Consider the following 21,732-nt stretch of genomic DNA (forward strand, 5'->3'; position numbering starts at 1 on the left):
CTATCCACGTGAAATACAATTTCAAAAGCCAAAGAAACGTTACGTTTGTGTTTACTGTGGGCTTGGCACTGGCTTTGTGAAATGTATACTAATCAGATATAAGATCTATATGTTTCTTTGTGCATAGTTCCGTCCACTCACGGCATAGGATCTTTACTCTTCTTGACGAGTTCTGCCGTGATCCCAGCATCTAGCAACAATCTGTTCACCAGGTCCACATTACCTAAAAGTAAAGTGGCCAATGTTACTTGATTTACTGGTCTGGTGAACAAATCCATAATTGGATAAATCCATCAGAGGATTGAGAATTCAGACTCAGCCTCAGTTGGGGGACCGGTCATGACATAAGTGCGATAACATATTGTTCGGTTTCTTTTTTGATCTTGAAGCATTATAGACTTTAAAAACATTATGATTAAGAAGGATTAGTGGCCTTCCTAATTCCATTTAACTTTCTAGACTGCTCCAGGGTCAATTATTTGGCATTCAGAGAGTGGCTATGAGTAACGTTAATAAGAAAAGTGTCTTTGAGACGCTGACCCATAGTCCTACTGTGAATCAGACACACACAATCAGACACACGCACCTAACACAAGCTATGAGTCAATCTTTATCACAGCAGCAATCAATGAAACAGAGTGGAAAAAGGAGGAAGGGGAGGTAGATGGAGTGTGGGAGTTGGCAGAGAGAAAGGGGGAGACCAAGAAGAAGGGGGAGGAATGTGTAGAGATTAGAGGAGGAGACAGAGAGTATAATCAAGGTAGAGGTATAGAGATGATGGAAGGATAAATCCTGAATCCAGTGAGAGAGATTATACTGGAGGGGCAAAAACATTCCCATGACGTTTTTTTTTTCCCCAAGTTGTGTGTCCTTTAGCGTAACCCACCATATATATGAGGTAAAGTAATCACCTAGTACTTAATAACGAAGTGTGCCTGGAGTGTGTGGAGCTTGTTTGTGGCAATGTAGCGGTAATTTCCAGAGACATACGACACGACTGACACGACGACGACATGCCAAACTACCTGGCAGCGCGCGACCCGATCAAAGCCGGACTGCTTCGTCCCCCTTTTCGCGTCGCACTTTGAACCCTTGGTCGCAAGCCGCTCCAGTCCATTAACATTGAGACTCGGTACCCTCGCCCTTTACGACAAGCCACACACACATCACAGAAAACAGCTGGTGTAACACTTTATTCTGTCCCCCCAACCCCCCCCGTTCCCCCACCCCCAATTGGTCCCCTCCACCCGCCTCAGTGGTTTTCATTAGGGGCCCCTTATTGAAGGCAGCCTAGGAATCCTAATGTACTTCATAGCCACAGCAGTGGCTTGAACAAGCAGAGCGCGTTAGGCTCCGGTCCGGTCCGCGCTGCCAAACAACACGCACCCCCAGTACACACACACAGCAGCTCACCGTCCTGTGGAGAACACTCATCAATCTCCCAAGCGGAGACGGTGAAACCAAGGCAACTAATACCCCAAAAGGGGCCTTTGTTTTATAAAAAAAAATTATTGGAGAGATCTTTCCAGCTGAGATTTTTTGACGTGACATTTTCGTGTCTAATAATATCACTAGACTACACAGTGGGCCTGTGAATCTGAGTTTTGAGAGAAGCCGCTACATTTCCAGGACAAACGCGAAACGTGAAACGCCATCAACTGAGACCGTTGAGGTATCACTTTTCAAACGAACACATCAGACCAATAAACATTACATTGATAGACACTGCTACGTTTATGAGCGAGGGAATAGAGAAGAACAGGTGGAGTAATTAACATCAACCACTTTCCTGTCCACCCAGAGTGATGCCTCACTAATGCACTGGTCAGATGTCAGAGACTGACTCTCCACTGGTCAGATGTCAGAGACTGACTCTCCACTGGTCAGATGTCAGAGACTGACTCTCCACTGGTCAGATGTCAGAGACTGACTCTCCACTGGTCAGATGTCAGAGACTGACTCTCCATTGGTCAGATGTCAGAGACTGACTCTCCATTGGTCAGATGTCAGACACTGACTCTCCATTGGCCTGACTGCTCCGACGTGTCCAATTTGGCCCTATTTTATTGCTCGGCTCGCGCTTTTGTCTTGACGGGGACCTGGTCTTTCTCACAAACACACGGTAATTGGACAAGTAGGTGGGGTGTTAAGGTATATTGTTAGCTGGAGTGTTTGTGTGTGTCTGTGTGTGTGTGTGCGTGCGCGCGCGCGCGCGCGCGTGTGTGTGCAGCAGTAAAGCCGACGCCTCTAACACATGTGCACTCAGGCATGTGATGGTCAGACTTTCAGAGGATCAAATAGGTGAACACAAGGGAGTGAGGGGCTTAACAAAGTGAGAGACCTAACGTCCTTTCCGCCGTTTACAGTGCGACGCATTGCACTTTGATGTCCCTGCAGACATCCAAACCAAGCGTACAGTTCACTGCAGAGACACCCAAAGGGGCAGGTTTTGTTAGCCCCTCTTCTAATTAAGCCATCAGCATTCAAGACCTATGTGGCTGTATAGCAGAGCCGGCTGAACAATAGTCTAACCGCCAACATGTTTAGTGTCATGCTGATCCTTATTTATGATGTTTAGGGATAATGAAGGATCATCGTAAAAACGGTTTAAATCTCTTTTAGAGGGATTTAATTGGGATGTTAACCGATGTCTCAATCCATTCGCCAGCTGTTCTGAGCAACAGTGTCAGTGGATGTTATAGGGAACACAGGAAAGGACCTGGTTTAAACCTAGTTTTTGTTTGAACGGGAAAACCCGGAGGTTTTTGGTTGTCCATGGGTGTTTTTCTGTGGTGGCTAAAACCCAAATGGACCCCTGCACACCACCCTAAGCCCTCCATTAGCATTAGCACATTCACGAACACCTCTAACCATTTTTCCAAGTGTACCAAAGCTAAATGATCAAGGGTGTAGGGGCTAGTTAAACCCTCCAGTGGTCCCTTCCAGTGAATGTGCAGTGATGCAGCCTCCATGAGCCGAGTGGAATCCAATAAGGCTGTAATGAATAAATAAATATATATATATATATATATAATGTTATTTTTTAGCTTGTACAATTTCACGCATGGATGGGCATGCCTAATTATATGACATGAAAATGCATTTGTTTGTTTGATTTTGAGATGTCACACAAAACAAAATACCTCAATACATTGTTTGATAGTTAAGGAGGTTTATTCCTTCTAAAACTATAGGCCTTTTGCTACTGGCCTTAGCTAATCTTAACGGCCAAGTCTGGAAAAAAAACCCAAGCTAGAGGTCCATCCCCTCTGACCTTCTCCAGCTATGGATTTTCAGAAGGAGGCGACTGAGACATGGTTGGAAATCCAGGGAAGGCGTTAACTACTCACACAGGGGGTCGTTGGGAGTCTTCCTGTCAATGTACTTGTTGAAATCCATCAGGAACTCTGTGTTGTTTTTCGATGGCTTCAAGTCCTTACAGTACTCCCTATAGAGAGAAGAACCACCAAATCAAACCCTATACATATATGCAAATACAAAATAAATATTGTTAATAACAGTAAAATCATCTGACCTTGGTGCAATTAGAGTGTATCCATACTCCTTAAACATGTCTGCCTGCAGGCTTTCAGAGACTGTTGAAGATCAAAAAGCCGTTAGTACTACAAACAACTATGTGTCATTTATATAACCTAAACCTTGGAAGTAAAACAACAATGTCACAAATCAGATTAACAGTTGAGTGGCAAGATGACTGTTGATTAACACAAATGATATTGCTGGTGAGATTAATTAATTTGCTCGATTGTCACAATAGAACCCCTCCCACGACCCATCCCCACCTAAAATGGAGACACCGTTTTGAATTTGTGGCTGAGGCGAACAGCCAATGTAGGAATCGTAGTCAACCGTTGTCTCCAGTCTCCACAATATGTGTAGGGGAGTTTTTATTAAAATGAAACATATCGCCCTTCACCTATATTCCACATACAAATCCTATGTGTAACACCTCTTAGTGTCTCATTGTAATGCATAGGCAGTAGGCTAGTAGGGGAATGCAATGCTCTGTCAGTCATCACACAGTGTCAATACTACTCCGATACAGCCCCCTTCCACTACATCCTAATGCTGCATGACATAAGTATTTGATCACCTACCAACCAGTAAGAATTCCGGCTCTCACAGACCTGTTAGTTTTTCTTTAAGAAGCCCTCCTGTTCTCCACTCATTACCTGTATTAACTGCACCTGTTTGAACTCGTTAACTGTATAAAAGACACCTGTACACACAATCAATCAAACAGACTCCAACCTCTCCACAATGGCCAAGACCAGAGAGCTGTGTAAGGACATCAGGGATAAAATTGTAGACCTGCACAAGGCTGGGATGGGCTATAGGACAATAGGCAAGCAGCTTGGTGAGAAGGCAACAACTGTTGGCACAATTATTAGAAAATGGAAGAAGTTCAAGATGATGGTCAATCTCCCTCGGCCTGTGGCTCCATGCAAGATCTCACCCCGTGGGGCATCAATGATCATGAGGAAGGTGAGGGATCAGCCCAGAACTACACGGCAGGACCTGGTCAATGACCTGAAGTGAGCTGGGACCACAGTCTCAAACAAAACCATTAGTAACACACTACGCCGTCATGGATTAAAATCCTGCAGTGCATGCAAGGTCCCCCTGCTCAAGCCAGTGAATGTCCAGGCCCGTCTGAAGTTTGCCAATTACCATCTGGATGATCCATAGGAGGAATGGGAGAAGGTCATGTGGTCTGATGAGACAAAAATAGAGCTTTTTGGTCTAAACTCCACTTGCCGTGTTTGGAGGAAGAAGAAGGATGAGTACAACCCCAAGAACACCATCCCAACGTGAAGCATGGAGGTGGAAACATCATTCTTTGGAGATGCTTTTCTGCAAAGGGGACAGGACGACTGCACAGTATTGAGGGGAGGATGGATGGGGCCATGTATCGCCAGATCTTGGCCAACAACCTCCTTACCTCAGTAAGAGCATTGAAGATGGGTTGTGGCTGGGTCTTCCAGCATGACAACGACCCAAAACACACAGCCAGGGCAACAAAGGAGTAGCTCCGTAAGAAGCATCTCAAGGTCCTGGAGTGGCCTAGCCAGTCTCCAGACCTGAACCCAATAGAAAATCTTTGGAGGGAGCTGAAAGTCAGTATTGCCCAGCGACAGCCCCGAAACCTGAAGGATCTGGAGAAGGTCTTTATGGAGTAGTGGGCCAAAATCCCTGCTGCAGTGTGTGCAAACCTGGTCAAGAACTACAGGAAACTTATGATCCCTGTAATTGCAAACAAAGCTTTCTGTACCAAATATTAAGTTCTGCTTTTCTGAAGTATCAAATACTTGTCATGCAATAAAATGCAAATTAATTACTTAAAAATCCTGTGATTTTCTGGATTTTTGTAAGTGTAAGTAGGAGAACCTGCAAAATCGGCAGTGTATCAAACAACTTGTTCTCCCCACTGTACATGGGTCTGGGTACTACTCGGCCTACAACAACTACAGACAGTATCAAAGTGTACAGAAGAGAAAAGAAATAGACAATCAGTAATGAACAAATGCAAATCAGGCCCTGCAGGTGACACTGAACCTTGGCATCGACTTCCCTATGCATGCTGGGAAGAATGGTAGACAAGCACAACAGGAGAAGTGAGAAGTGAGACAAAAGGACAGGAGAAGTGAGACAAAAGGAGGGGGGGGGGGACAAAAAAAATGCCCTCTTTCCCTGGAGTGGAAAAAATCCAGTAAGAGTGTGAGAAAGATGAATCCCCATGGGTGAAGGCGGGAAGGAAAGGAGTAAAAAAAACAGGGTAAAACCACAAGGGTCAAAGGGTAACAATATATTTTATTCACAGAGCGAGGTCTTGAATAAAAATATTGTTGAAATACTACCATCAAAAGATTTCTCTTGAGAATGTAAATGGAGACATATCAATCTACAACGAGGAACGCAACGAGGGCTTCAATAAAGCTGGGAATTAGCATTTTCACGTTAGCATTGCATTGCCGTCAGTGTGGTTGAAACTGAGGATGTGTGTGTGTGTTAGCATCCCATTAAAGTCTATGCATTGCATTCAATTGACTTCATCACCACATTGTCAGCACTGCAAAACAGTGGGAACATCCATGGGGTTAGCACTTATAAGTAATGTATTCATATGAAAAAACAACAGAATGGATGAGAAGAGACATAGTCAGGCTACAGTAAATGGAACATAAGCCTGCTATAAGCCTTTATAGTGCTTTGATATTCTCTCAAATACGGCACTCACAAGCACAGTCTCTTATTATCATTTTGTGGTGTGGTCTCTGTCATGAACTCATAGATTTCACTGCAGACTAGTACGTGATTTCTCTGGTATTAATGTTTGGAATATAATTATATTGTGTAGACTTCTGGTACATTGTCATTACTTTCATTACATTGAAGTCTAACTGATTAGACATTTGACAGCCCCTTTTTGGCTAATTTTGTAAAAAAAAAGGGAAAAACTAGGCAAGCATAGTTCGGCCAGGCCGCAAGTAGAAGTGATTGTGGTGAACAAGGGAGAGGGTTTGAACAGCAGCTATTTTTGGGCCAGTGCCATCTTTGTTGTGAGAATTCCTGTGATAATCCGAAACCTAGTGTATGGAACACCAATTGGCTAGCTAATTGCTATACAGTACCTATAATGAAAACAATGACTGTCAACTAGATATTTTCAATTTTCATAATGATTTGGTTTTAGGTAACTATATTCACTTGTTCTACTTTTAAGTTCAAACAGTTAAACACTTAAAAATAAAAAGAAGTGGAACAGGAATGAAAAGACTAATTGTCTGTATACAACTCTAACAACATCAGTGGTGGGAGAAATACGCATGGCAATCAACATTATATACTTTTGTTTTTCGTTTTTTACATAGTTAATGTATTTCTTCACAAAGTTCTATTAAGCACATTAGTTGGGAGAGAGCAATATGTTTCGCTGCCCTCACTCTAACCTGCTCAAATTCCTGAGTGAGAGAACAGCGTTTCAAGACAGTCCAAAACTTCAAGCGATTTATGATGCTAGACATGCCGGTTGCAGTTCGTCCATTGCAACATAACCAAGAAATGTTTTATTTTCAGCTTACTATATTTAGTTACTGATGCGTGTAGCCAGTGAAGTTTCAGTTTGCTTGCTGGCCGGATTCGATACCTGGTGTGCTATTTGGCAGACTGTGTCTCTAACCACTACATGATTTAACTATGGGTAGTCAGTCAGTCAGTCACATTCGTTGTTCTTAGCCTGCTCTGCTTATGCGGTCTGGCAAAAATAAGTGACCATGTTATTGGATTGCCTCCATGTACAGTGTCTTTAAGAACAGCGCAATTTGTACAATAAGGAATGAAAGATGAAAAGTTAAAGTGTCCAGGTTGAGGACAAGCAAATATAATTCATCTAATCCAATGTTGTAAATTATAATGTATTTAGAATTTTATTTATACAGATTTCAGTATAAATAAAAATGTTTATATCACTACCAGACTTGACTGCATTTAAACGGAACTAACCTCAACCAAATGTGTTTTGGATAAAACAACAATGACCAAACTCTTTCCATAGAAGTAGATTATTATTGTGATATGTGACTTTGTGACCACAGGAGACACCCACCCAGACAGCAGAGAATAGCAAAAGGATACTAGAACACACAGACGGACAGACAGACTGCGAGTGAAAGAGAAAGAGTGTGTGTGTGTGTGCGCATGTGTGATAGACAAAAAGAAAGAGAGGTGATGTTCTGTCAGGATCAGGTGGTTTCTGTCTTTCATTAAGACTCTTTTACGAGGCTTTAAACCTAAGAAAGATTGAAACGATTGTGACCCAAGAAAAGAGAAACTGCCCACTCAAGTCATTCAGGCCAAACACTGGTCGCTTTCTATTTTATGGGTTCACCTTAACATAAAGCACATATCTGCCCGGTCGTTCCTGCTAGCTAGACTCTGGGGTGGTGCCAAAACCACATCTGACTGTCACTGAGGCAGGTGGGGTAAACAACACGCATACAGCGGCATGTGTACATACTCACACAAACACACACACACACACACACACAAACACACATACACACACAAACACAAACTATGAGACCGCAGCATCGCATGCAAGGCTCTCCTTGTCTGTGGGCAGACTGAGAGTTGAATCAGTGCTATCAAACAGTACCTAATTATCCATGGTGATGGCGTGGACACTGGAACTGGCTCACTTGTCTTCAGTGCTTATTTAACTGCAGCGTAAAGAGCAAATCTGGTCTGCTAATGTACAGGTAAATATATCCAAATGCCTCCAAATGGGATTCTATTAAATCCAACAGAACCTGCCAATAATTTGCTGTGGACGAGACTACAAACAATTCCTCAAAACAAACAGCAACTGAGCCTTTTCAGTGTTAGGTGCCTGGCAGAGCATCACCACAGAAGACCAGAGTCTGGTTGGGTCAACTGGTCACAGACTTCAGACAGTATTTTCACACATAGATAATAAGATCAAACACTATATTAGTAAAATTAAAATGTGTATTCTATACTTGAGCCTCACAGAAATCGTTTGATACCAAACCCGAATTAAGGCCAGGTTTACTGTTAAAACAGATTTGACATTTTGTAGAAGAGAAAAAACAGAAAAGGGCAGGGTTAATAGGTTTGCGGCTGCGCTAACTCGCGAAGGGCCAGGAGTGATGGAAACCATTGTATCACCTTTAGGGATCCGCTTCCTCAGATAAAACAGAGCATTACAGGTCCTACAGCACACGTATGCTTAATGAGATGCGGGTTACTATCAGTACTGTAGCTGGTCTTGCTACAGGTGTGAGAGCAGGAGGAAAGGGAGGGTGTGAGGCACAGGAGAATACTTGCCCATGTCCACTGATGGAGTTCCGACACACGGTGAAGACAGGGGTGAGGAGGTCGGCAGGAGAGGAAAGAAGGAGGTGGAGCAGGAAAGAGAAGGGGAAAGGAAAGAAGCAAACAGGGTTACACAATATTTTATTCAATCCTCCGTTGAATAAGAATATTGAAGCTTGATCAGGAGGCGGGAGAGTTGAGTTCCTTGTTATAATGCAGAAAGCAGATGATCGTCTCTGGAGCCATTCCCATCAGTTAAGGGATTGGGTCTGTCTGACAGGAATGTAACACAGGGTCTGTTGTGTCTGCTCGTGTGTGTGTGTGTGTGTGTGTGTCCGTCCACATTTGGGGGACAAAACAGACCCACAGGAGGTACCCAGACAAACTGACATTCTGATGGAAGACCAGTGGTGTGTGTGGATTGTGTGTGTGGGACTGTGTGTGGATTGGGGGAAACCCCATTGGTAAGGGACAGTCGAGTGTCAAACAGGGAATAGAACAGACCCGCAGAAGGTTAGCAGACGGTGAAACCAGACAAACCTTGTAGGAAGATGGAGCCGTCATCCTAATAACCCACAGGGACTCATTCCACTGGTGGGAAACCCATTGCTTAAAGGGGACATGACGGGGAATTCATAGGATTCAAAAGGGGAGTGGAGCTGTTGGAAAGCCCCACACACACAACCAGAGGTGTATTAATGGATTGATTTAGTCTGTGTGAAAGGAAGGGGACCCCCGGTCTGATCCAGTGCTCGTCGTTTTGTCTGCCAAAAAAACTCTAAAGAGGACCACAACTGAGGAGCTGTGTTGCTGTAGAGACACTGTGTACGGCCACAGACAGAAACCACAAGCTGCATTGTGAGGCTTCCCATAACCTTTAAATGTTTCAGCGTAAGGCTTATTTTCCAGTGCGTTTTAGCCAAAGCGTTTTTTCGGTCAGGCTGTAGACAGTAATTTAGGATGCTACTTACATTTGGCCTGAGTGATGGTGTCTCCGATGGTTGCATGGATGTAATGTAGACTGTAGTGTGGAAGGACCAAGGCTAGGCTGGAAACAGACAGATAAGCACACACATATACACACACATATATGCAAAAGCACTAACATTAGCATAAGTGCCGACGAAAACAGGCACATTCACAAACACACGCCCTCGGACACATCAGTTTCGCATTTTTCTAACAAGGAACACACTTGCAAGAATAACAGCCTCTCCACACCACATACTTAAAAGTCGACCAAAACAAACATTTCAGAAACGTGTCACGGCAGACACAAAAAGGTCACAGGCACATCCTGCTGAGTATTTCTATGTAAAGTATATCAACTTATTCAATATGCACTTTCAAAAAATTCTAATTGACCTAATTAGAAGGGGCATGATATGTAGCTCAGTAGTTGAACCAGGTGTGCTAGCTCATGAATGCCCATTTAAGGTGGACCCAGAGCAAGAGGTTTGAGAAGCCTGTGGGGTTGGATCAATTCACTAGTTGTCCTATGAAAACCGTGACCCATTTTGTTCTAATAGATAGGGCCCTGGGTTTTTAAGGAATCTAGCAACATGACATGACCAAATAAAACTTAACGCCCACACATTCACAAATGCTTTACTATACTTGTTTTCAGGGACAAAAAAGCATTTAAAAAAAATTCATCCTGACGTCCAACCTTAAAACAAACCCTAACCCATAATCCCAAAATCCTAATCTTAACCCTAAATCTGAACCATAATGTAATGTTAACCCAAAAGTGCAATATAACCCTAACAAATACCTCCACCCAAACCCTAAAATAGCCCTTTTCGCAAGTCAGGAACTGCAAAATGTCCTCACATTGTCTGATTTGCCATGGGTCACTATAAAGATGAGGATTTCTGTCTCTCAAGTATAGTAGGACAAGTAAACGCACTCGCAGCCACAAACACACACTACCAGGAAAACGCTGAGTAGCCCTGAGCTTTAGTTTTCTTGGTCACGTTCCCAAAAAAAACCTCAGGGCCCAAAAACTGAATCCTGTACATGGTATACTCAGGTAGGGGTACAAATACGGAACATGGAACTGTTACCTGTAGTCTGTACCCACAACAGGTGTATATGTGTACAACCGTTGGCCTCTGTCTATGTAACGCTGTGGAGCAGAGCACATATCCAGGTCTTTGTCATTAACGGGACCCAGTCATTGGATAACTTGTTTTCCATCATTTCTCGGTTTACCTCATCCTGGGACTTCACTAGTGTGTGTACTGTGCGGTTGCTGGTTTCTCCATTAATCATGTTTGTTCTTATCTGATGACAAAAAAAATGTAGCTCTTAGGGGCAAGTTTCGCTCACAACAGGATGGAGTGTGGATACAGGGCGAGATCGAAGCATTGTAGGCGAATGTTAATTGTCACTGTCTTACCTCTACTTTAACATCATTTTCCAGCTCAGCATCCAAGAAGTCCAAAGTAACTGGCTCCTGGATATTAGGATTCTATAGTAGGAGGAAGTAATATGAAACAAACCACTGACTGTTGTATCGACACATTTAACACAGGAAACAATTAAGCACAGTGACATGCCAAAAATAGAAGAAAAAAAGAAGCTTGACAATCGATTTCGTATTGCTATTTTCTTACTGCACACTGCCTATTAGTTGGTCAAAATGTCTCCACATAACTTTTTTTATTCAGGTTTTTGCTCAATCTTTGTCTATGTACCCTTCACCATGAGTCTAAACAGATACAGCACCAGAACTCCAAAACAAACATGACTGAAAGATCTTATCCATGGTTAAATGGACAGCAGATAGCCTAGCGGGCAACAGCAAAATCCCTGAGTCTAAAAGCCAAGACAATGTTTTGAGGGGTCCTTGATTAAGGCACCTAACCCAATTTATCCTGTAAATTGCTCTGAATAAAAACATCTACTAAATAACAAAAACTGTAATATTTTAATATTTGTAGAAACACAAAAATACCAACTAGCCATGTGCTACGGTTGTGGTCAGTTCTTTTGAGTTACCATTTTACCATCTAATGTTTTGACATGGGAACAGTAGAGACATATATGAAACCAGACATTGACAGGTTTGTATTTTGGTCAGACATGATTTGTCTTGATTGTAGCCTTTACATCAACAAAAGATGCATTCTCATTAGGAATGTGTTGACACTGAAATGTGCATGGCTCATCTTAAATGAAGAATTGCTGTCTACCCACTCAATATATTTGTTGCAAAACTTCCCTCGACAAACCCATATGTGACCTTTTCCAAGGTTGCACTAGGGGATTGTAGCCAAATATAGCAAGGACTGGCTAGGGAAACGCATGGTTCTGCTATATAAGGTCAATGCTAAGCTATGCTAATGCCATGCTAATGTTAGACTGCTAAATCTCGCTTGCTGACAGTTATATTGGGGCTTTCCTTAACGAGGGCATGCAGCATGCTGCGATTAAAGGTCTAGATGAGTCTTATTGCTGTGTGTGTGTGTGTGTGTGTGTGCGTGCGAGCGAGTGTGTGCACCTTTGGGCAGAGGTTGGGATGCAGCAAGACATAACCGTTGGGGTCGATGGCAAAGTAGTAGCCGTTTGGTCCAAACTACGGAGACAGAAAGAGACAGGAGACACTTAGCATCTGTGTGTGTCTGTTTGCATGTGTGTGTGTGTTCTTGTGTGTACACTTACTGTAAACCGCGGCGTGAGTCTTTTGATGTCATCCAGAGACACATCTATAGCCATCACCCCCAGGATTTGCTGGTTTTGGGGCTTCTGAGAGGACGAAAAGAGGTAGAAGACCAATATTTATTTCAATCAAGTATTTCAATCATACATCATTAAAGATCAATGCTTATTGCTTAATACAAACAGACGAAGGCTTTTCTCAAACACTACTCCGCTCAGATGAGACAAGACACTTTGTGCCTTCAAAACATTTCCAAAGAAAGCAGCAAGGTGAACATCTGGAAGTGGTTTAGAAAACTTTGTTGACTTATTGATGAGGCATTCTCAGCCTGGCTTTGGTTAACTCCAGATCCATCTTCCAATCCAGTCTTGACTAAAGCAGTTAGCTACTGTTATCAGATCTGCTTTAATGTTTAGTTTGATTTAGCTGTGCAACATACTTGTTCATCTTACTCCTTACTGGAGTGCTTCCTCTGATAGAGAATGGCAGGTTTGAAGTGGAAAAACCTGCCCGTTGACACAAAATTGTCAACAATTAACACAAAACACAAAATGACAGAGAAATGAAGGAGCCATATTGTAATGGACAGAGTTTTATAAAAAGTCCTTGGATATGGACGGGAGGCACATCCCACACTGTATCAAAAGAGAAAACTGTTTTGAAAAATGCCAGTGTAATAACTTGGTGGGACTTGCATCTGGGACACTCAGCTATGGGAATCAAAACATCTTGGCATAGCACACTGCAGGAATGAAGTCTGTATGCAATCAGTCAGTCAGTCAAACAGCTTGCTAGTAATTAATGTAATCCATTCAGTCCACTTGCTATCCAACAAGTCAGTCGACAACTACCCAGCCAGTCAGTTATACCTGGGCTCCCCTCTCTTTGTCGGCCTTGGTGTTGGTTTTGTTGAAGACTGGAAGTGTTCCCGTGATCACCAGACCCAGCTCCTATTGATCAAACACAATCTCATTTGGAACAACATAATCAGCATAATACAGTGTAAATAGACTGACAACAGCCACTACACTATGCACAATAAATGTACCTGTGTAAACGGATGTATTGTGTAGAAAGGTAAATAACAGTTCTTGTAATGTAAATGTACTGGAGTTGTTGAGCTTGACTGGACAGTTGATTATCCCCAGTGTCCATAACACAAACTTTTCACCAGGGTCAGAAAGTGCAACAAATGACGCAGATGCACTTTTCAATGCAAGTATTAGATATCGAGTTCAAACAGCAAAAGCAATGTTAGGCTGAATCGGGATAGTATTTGTTGACATAGAAGACACTGACAATGAATGTACAACAGCTTGCATTATAAACTAGCCAAGGGTGACAAAAAGTGCAGCTAGTGACGCAAATACGCTGTCCAGTACTAAACAACAAGCTATCTAGTTCTAAAAATATCACATATCAAGTTCATGTTTTACATGAACGTACACATTTCAGTTCTTAAAACAACTCATATCAAGTTCAAATTGTGTTTCAACATAAACACTGGATAAAGAGTCTCGGTAGGGAAAAGTAGTAGTTTCAGTGCTCCTGACAGTGAACCTGTCTGAGAGGTCAATATTTCATTGTTTACTAGGAAAGTATAAAAATTCATTTTTCCCCAGAAATACGTTTAAAAATAGTCTAATAGACTCACAATGACACATCCTGCAGATACCCAGACACATGGGGCGGGGGGTTGCTGCGCCTTGTTGTTTATGTGTGTATGAGTACAGATTTGCAGCTATTGTGACGCGTGGCGCGAGAAGCATCTGGTTTCAGTAATAAGGGTCTTTAAAGAGCACAGGCCAGAGGTGGACCGCTTCCATGACCTCAACAGGGAAGAGCCCATCTTACCAGTTGGACTCGTCTTCCTTCGACATTAAATTAGGTCTAACGTGACACTTATCTGACAGATGCAACAACAGGACAAGACTGTTTGTAATATACGTGATGATGTATCCTGTGCTTACTGGAAAAAGCACACTGTGCCCTGACCTCTGAATCTGTAATGGGAGCCTGTGTAACCCACAGAAACAAAACCCACAGATACAAAACCCACAGATACAAAGCAGGTCAAATTGCCTTATTGCCATGCGACTGTGCGCTGATGTGAGTTTTCACAATGTACATACAACTTCATTGATTAATTCCTTACCAAACCTCCCACTGTTTGCGCATCATGTTTTCACTGTTGTGTTTCAGTAGTGATTCAATAGGGTGGACCTTTTTGGTACTCCGCTTACATTTTGACCGCTTTTTGGAGTGCAGTCGGTTCCCTCATTATCCACTGTTTAGGTTCAGACATGACTTGAACTTGATACGAGTTGTTTTTAGAACCAGTAAGTGTATGGTCATTTGAATTGTGAACTTGATATGGGCTATTTTTAGACAGAAGATAGCTGATGTTATTAATGGACAGGGTATTTGCGTCACTAGCTGCACTCTCTGACACCCTCTGACAAGCTTGTATTACAGTATTTACACTTACTGTAGCCAACAGTGCCTGAATTAGGGGCAAAGAGGGCATAATTATGCACTGAAATGAATAGAATTCCCCCATCTACCCTGTAATTAATCAGTACAAAACAACCCTGTCCTGCTGCTGTGCTACGACTGCGTGTCCCATCTGTGTGTCCGCGTGATGACGTCGTCATACCCTGGAGGTTTCGCTCAGACAGGCATCACATACCAGTGCGTCCAGGTAGACGTTGGTCCATTGAACAACCTTGGCCTTCTTGTCTGCTTTCACCATAGGCCTGCCCAGCACATCCAGGTACTCCTGTTGGTATGAGTCAGACCAAACTGTTCGTGCACTGAATAGTATACATTTATTGTGTAGTGCATCATAAGGCCACAAGGGGGCCTGAGCAGGACATGAAATCGTAGTGTCGCTGCATGGCATTATTACTTTGAGTAGAAAACATAATGTGGCCAGATTCACTGAGAGTGGGGTTCACACTTTGGTGTACTTAAGAGCCAATATTTAGTGAAAAGGTACCTGAGTGTTGATCCTGATAGCACCAATGGATGGAATTTCATAGTAGTATCCTGAAACACAAGTATTCAGCCTTCACACACCAATAATTCCAGTGTAACGTAACAGGAGACAGGAAGTTACCATGGCTTGGAACAGGTATGATTGAGTATTTTTTTCTTCTTATTTTAATTCACATCATTGGGATCTGAGGTAATCCTGAACTAATAAAGACTGAAAAATAACACTGTAGTTTATCAGCTTGAACTTACATTCAGAAATGAATATGAATTGTTCACTGACCGTAGGATCAAGCATTTGCAATGGCTATCAAAGTACCCTGACCACTCAAAACCTGGGGGTGAGCTGATGACAAGGGTTCACAAGCGAGGAATGAGGACTTCGAAGGATTTGGAGAGTTTCTGCATAGAGGAACGGTTTCGAACCCCTACCTATGCATTAGTCTAAACCTGTTGCTAACGAAGTATGTGACAAATACCTCAAGATTTTAATTGCAATGACAGGCTCTCTTTAAATGTCTGCATTTGAGCGTTGCCCTAATCTGTTCCTGGAAGTTATTACTGACCTATGGGGTTCACACTGTAAAAACACCAGGAAGGACGGCAGATTGCTCTTCCTAATTTAATCATATCAGATGTGATGTGAGGTAAGGATAGAATATCTGTTCAGGACACTACAGTCTGTGTTGGTGCGTGTGTGTGTGTGTGTGTGTGTGCGCACACGTCTGGTGTGAGTCTAGTTCTTTCCAGTACCTTTGTTGGTGCAGGCCATCCACTGTATTGGTTCTTTGTCATAGTTGTGTTGGCCCACTGAGAATGTGAATATCCGTACCTGAGGGGTCAACATAGGGTCAAGGGTCAAATATATATGTTCCATGTATTTGCACAATACGGGTGTAGTACACGTTCATCGTATATCTCTGTACTGTAAATGTTGCCCTGGGATCTAAACAAGGTAAGTATTTCTAGAAAGCGTTATGGAGTCAGTTTACATACACCTGTATCATTTAATCAATTCATTATTGAATTATACCCCCAAAACGTGGTTTTCCAGTGTGATCCTACATTCCACTATGTCTTAAGACAACTTTCCTAAAATGGTCTCCCAATGTATTCCTACAGCCTATCATGTCTGTAGACTATCCCGGCAACGCGGTCTCCCAATGTATTCCTACAGCCTATCATGTCTGTAGACTATCCCGGCAACGCGGTCTCCCAATGTATTCCTACAGCCTATCATGTCTGTAGATTATCCCGGCAACGCGGTCTCCCAATGTATTCCTACAGCCTATCATGTCTGTAGACTATCCCGGCAACGCGGTCTCCCAATGTATTCCTACAGCCTATCATGTCTGTAGACTATCCCGGCAACGCGGTCTCCCAATGTATTCCTACAGCCTATCATGTCTGTAGACTATCCCGGCAACGCGGTCTCCCAATGTATTCCTACAGCCTATCATGTCTGTAGATTATCCCGGCAACGCGGTCTCCCAATGTATTCCTACAGCCTATCATGTCTGTAGACTATCCCGGCAACGCGGTCTCCCAATGTATTCCTACAGCCTATCATGTCTGTAGACTATTCCGGCAAAGCGGTCTTCCTGACTGTTCCTGCCCTCCACTTTGCGGCTGGGTCTGCAAACCAACCTCCTTCTTGGAGTTATATTTCTGGAAGATTTCCTGTGCTCGCTCCTCTCCTCCATCCGTGAACAGCATAATGATCTTGTTACAGAACGCCCTGCCCTCGGTCACGTTGACCTAGGGAGATGGAGACGCGCGCACACACACACAGCGGGTGAGAGAGTTTCTACTAATTAAAGTTGCATTCCGGCCACTGTTCGTGATAGTGAACCAAATCAATTCCTGGAAGATGGTGTACATTGTCATGAGCGTACCAAAATGTGCCACACGTCATCAAAACCACTCAATTTCAAACTTGGAATTTCATGGCTAACTGGAGAATCATAGTGACTCCATTTTAGGATTATGCACACAGAATACACTTTACACATCCAGGCCAATGTTATAAAAATAGCCACAACAACCAGCAGAGGGCGATACAGGACAACAGTAAAACGATCTCATGACCTATGTTCCATTAACATTCTTAGTGCTTAGCCGATCAATAAACATGTCTCAGTTTCATTTAGTTACTTCAACCATGTAGCTGATCGAGGCTAGGAAAACAAATTATGAATGGAAAAGCACAACGTTTTTTAATGTACACTAGCCATATACCTCTGGCCTTTTCCCTTATCTTCACACACACACACACACACACACACACGCACACACTTATTCTTGTTGGTACCCAGAAATTACTCCCAAAAATGATCCTGTTTTCCATAACCCCTAACGTTAACCTAACCCCAAACACCTAACCCCAACCATACCTCATAACCCTAACCCCTACACCTAAACTCTAGCATTATAAAACGAGGACAAACACAAACCCACTCCCTACCGTTGACAGTTGCTTGAAGGCCAACTCGAAGCCTTCCTTGTAGTTTGTAGTGCTCTGGGCAAAAATATTATGGTCCACAGCTTCCTTTAGGTACTTCTTGTTCCTTACATTGGCCTGGACCAGGTTTTCAAAGCAGGCCACATTACCCGCCGTCTTATTGAACTGTACCAGATCAATTTAGGTAGGTAACAGATAAAGAGAAAAGGAGAAAGATTGATGCTGGTTAGAAACACTAATATTAGCACAGTGGTGTTGAAAAGGCCTCCACACAACAAACTCGGACAGAAGAAGGGATGGCACCTTTACACACCTCTGACACCAGTCACTTCATACGCCTCAGCTGCATGCGTTTCAACTGTCTGTCCGTGTGTGTCTGAGCTACCCTTCATTTCCTATGACAGTGGAAACCACCTACACATACAAAGTCTGGTGGCAGCTGTTTGATGAGGAAAGCGTTGTGGTTAATTGGCGTGAGCAATTAGTCATTCTCTTGTAGTGAACATCTGTGAAGGGAGCAGCGTGTGTGACAGACTCTTGGGGGGCTATGGTATCAACCTCGCCATCTGTACAAGCAGTCACACCCATGCGTGTCACAAAACTTGCGAAAACCTTTCAGAAACCTACATTATTTCCCATTAAATAATATTTCCACTAACCCCTCACCCTAAAACACACACTAGGATAAACCCTAATCCCAACCTTAATCCCAACAATTTCAAAGACTAACTCTTAATGCCTAAACCTATTTCTAACTCCCATTCTAACTTAATTTTCAATAGACAGTATAGCCTTAACTTAACCTTAACTCCTTAACCTACTGTTATTAAAAACTCTCGTCACTAGAGACTGATCCTCCCGTTGAGAGACCGATCCTCTCATTTAGGGACCCATCCTCTCGTCACTAAAGACTGATCCTCTCGTCACTGGAGACCGATCCTCTTGTCAGTAAAGACTGATCCTCTTGTCACTAAAGACTGAAACAGTTTGTACTAAAGCTAGTCATTAAAGACCTCTTATAATTAAGGAAAAGTTACATTAAGTTATTAAAAACTCAAATCCACGTCAATAGCAAATACAGTAGAGTTATATTATCAGGCAAGAGAGAACGAACAGAACAAAACACTCATAAAAACACACACACTTCAGAAATCGTTGCCTTTCCATTACCTAATGAATTGGAAGGATACTGAGTAAATCTAGAGATGCAAAGTCTTCATTTATCAGAGCAATGGGGAGTTGTGTTTTTTCTGAGCCAAAAAAGACAAACAGGCCAGGCAGAGGCAGACAAAATAGTAGTTTTCAAATAATGCTTTTCCACATGACATCCCTCTAAATGCCAAGGAAATAGTTTCCCACTGAATTCCCATTAGGTCCAAGAGGGACTTTTCTATTAATCTCCCTCCTTTCAAGTAAGACTAAATAGCCACATCCCTATTTGTATACATTTAATCTGTGATAGACCATATATAGTGGATATCAAAAGTCTACACACAGTTATTGAACATGCAGCTTTTCTTCATGTCAATAATGAAATTCATAGGTTGTCTCCAAAATAACATTAGTCAAACATGCTAAGAACTGGCACAAAGTCACAGCATTCCACCTAAAGTAGGAGTAGCTTTTGGTCCCAGATCACCCCGTAATTTGCCATCAATACTCACAAAGACCACATTGACATAGTCATCGTCCGACAAGGTCTCCAGCATTTCGTTGACAGAGTTGCGGATGAGGTTGTGGGTGAGCCCAGAGACACTGCCACTCCTATGAACACATGTTGTAACCAGTTACTACATATCCGCCCAATTAAGTCGTTGATACTCAGGAGAAAATGGAAAAGCAAGTGGCAGATAATCTGATATTACAAACGTAAAAAGCCAATAGCTAAAACCCAATAGCTAAAATAACATGCTGTCATTCTTCTCCAGTTTATGTGGACAAATTGGAATGATAAAGAAACTACTATACCAGTGACTACACAACTAACTCCACAACTAACTAAACTACTAACTACATTACTACTGTGGTATTAAAGGTGTACTTGGCACCATATTTCTTACACAGTGCACCATTTCAGGCTGGTCAAAAGTAGTGACCTACTGGGAGCAGGGTGCCATTACAGTCAATGCCATAACAGTAACACAAGAACAGACCTCATTACTGTAGGCTTTTAGCTAATCGCTAATAGGTTCTCTAGATATATCAGGAAAACCATGCGGTGGCAAAAAGGCTACAGTGTCATTAGGCTAACCCTACAGGGAGCTTACCAGAGGCACTTAAAGAACCATATAAACATGCCTTATCTAGCCAATTCTAGTCTACGTGAAAGGCTAACATTAGTCAGCCACTTTAAGTCAGACATTTCATGTTGTTGTAAAGGCGCCGAAGATAGAATTTTTTATGATTTGGGCCTACATCTGAAATTGGCGCCCCTCAAGCTAAACCTGGTTGTGAGAGCATGAGAGCATTTTTTCTCATTCCCATTTGGATACTGACACAGCAACTAAATTGGACAAATCTTTTTAACACTGGGCAGACAAACAAATCTCCCTACAGGCTATTTCCCCCTTGAACATAATAATAAGATACCCCATGCACATAATGGATTCTGAAAGGAGTTGCATGACAAACATACAATATATGAAATTTATACCAAAGTCACATTTAATTTAAATAAAAATGTACCCCATAACCACACCTCTAAGTCTTTGCTATTTTCAACAGATAACTGAAATGCGTCTTGTTACTCCGAAAAAAGTTTACTCCCTAGCCTGTTGCCGGCCATCTTGCTAACTGACAGCCCCATGTCATTTTCAGTCAGGTGGGGAACGGGTTTAAAATGTTTGTAGGTGTACAATAGTGTAAACAGGAAAACAAACGAGGTCTGAGGTTCATGACACTACATTTCCTTGGTATCACAGGAGTGCTGCTCCGACCCTGAGCCCGACAAAACAAGGGGGGGGGGGGGGGGGTTGGGTTGTCGACCTTGGGTTCATCAGTGGTTATGAAATGGATTGTGATTGTAAAGGTGAATCATAAAAAGCTAGTCACTCACGCATCCACTAGGATCAGCATGTCCTTAGGCGACGCGGCCCCCTGGATGTACCTGGCAGTCAAACAGATATATAAACACCTAAGCGCACACAGAAAATGTAGTGACTCTGACAAATAAACCAGTACACAAGTGCGGCCTGCCTTTTAAATGTCAATGGGATTGCTTACGCATCGATGTGTGTGTATGTCAGACGTGCGGGAATAACAGCATCTCATGGTGGTTAATATGCAGACCACACAGCTAGGTTTAAGCTGAGCAGAGGGTGCACGTTCCGAGGAACACTTAGAGAGATTGAGGAAGAGGACACGCGGAGCAATCAGACAAATGGCCACTCAGTTTCATGACTCACCACGGTCGCCGGCGAACATCGTAGAGGTCGAGCTTTTTGGGAACTTTTTGGGAGTCCATCCAAGGGGAGGCTGGGAACAAAGCCAATTTACAATCAAATCATTCTTTATTGAAAGTGCATTTAATATGGCATTCCACTTAACAGTCAAAAAGAAACACCTAGTGACCACACAGATAACGGTGTCCTAACAATAACACACTGCATTTAACTCAAACTCACCTGAATCGCAGTTTATTATTATAAAGAGTAAATGAATCACAATAGCTCTCCACTGAAAATGTATTAAATTCACACAGATTCTGTGCATTGGTTTTGTGTTCTGTCCAGGGTCGCTATATCACGTGAGGGCTGTA

The 21,732-nt window shown here is 42.7% G+C and overlaps 1 protein-coding gene across 2 annotated transcripts in view; it reads right to left on the minus strand.

Annotated features, from left to right (window-relative positions):
- Positions 1-21,732, minus strand: part of LOC105020378 (voltage-dependent calcium channel subunit alpha-2/delta-1) — a 101,986-nt gene that overhangs the window by 16,162 nt on the left and 64,092 nt on the right. The window contains exons 8-26 of one of the 2 annotated variants that reach the window (XM_010887361.4): positions 21,380-21,449; positions 21,031-21,081; positions 19,640-19,739; positions 17,979-18,140; positions 17,162-17,272; positions 16,268-16,346; positions 15,519-15,568; positions 15,210-15,299; positions 13,390-13,470; positions 12,523-12,606; positions 12,362-12,436; positions 11,258-11,329; positions 11,071-11,142; positions 10,923-10,984; positions 9,828-9,904; positions 8,869-8,877; positions 3,536-3,596; positions 3,351-3,448; positions 142-223 (exon numbers count right to left, since the gene is read on the minus strand). In XM_010887361.4, coding sequence (XP_010885663.1) covers positions 142-223; positions 3,351-3,448; positions 3,536-3,596; positions 8,869-8,877; positions 9,828-9,904; positions 10,923-10,984; positions 11,071-11,142; positions 11,258-11,329; positions 12,362-12,436; positions 12,523-12,606; positions 13,390-13,470; positions 15,210-15,299; positions 15,519-15,568; positions 16,268-16,346; positions 17,162-17,272; positions 17,979-18,140; positions 19,640-19,739; positions 21,031-21,081; positions 21,380-21,449 — 1,486 coding nt within the window. The remainder of the gene's footprint in view (positions 1-141; positions 224-3,350; positions 3,449-3,535; positions 3,597-8,868; positions 8,878-9,827; positions 9,905-10,922; positions 10,985-11,070; positions 11,143-11,257; positions 11,330-12,361; positions 12,437-12,522; positions 12,607-13,389; positions 13,471-15,209; positions 15,300-15,518; positions 15,569-16,267; positions 16,347-17,161; positions 17,273-17,978; positions 18,141-19,639; positions 19,740-21,030; positions 21,082-21,379; positions 21,450-21,732) is intronic. The other variant, XM_010887362.3, reaches the window with a different exon arrangement.

The sequence above is a fragment of the Esox lucius genome, chromosome 23 (assembly GCF_011004845.1).
Source record: "Esox lucius isolate fEsoLuc1 chromosome 23, fEsoLuc1.pri, whole genome shotgun sequence".
In the NCBI taxonomy this organism is placed as follows: Eukaryota; Metazoa; Chordata; class Actinopteri; order Esociformes; family Esocidae; genus Esox; species Esox lucius.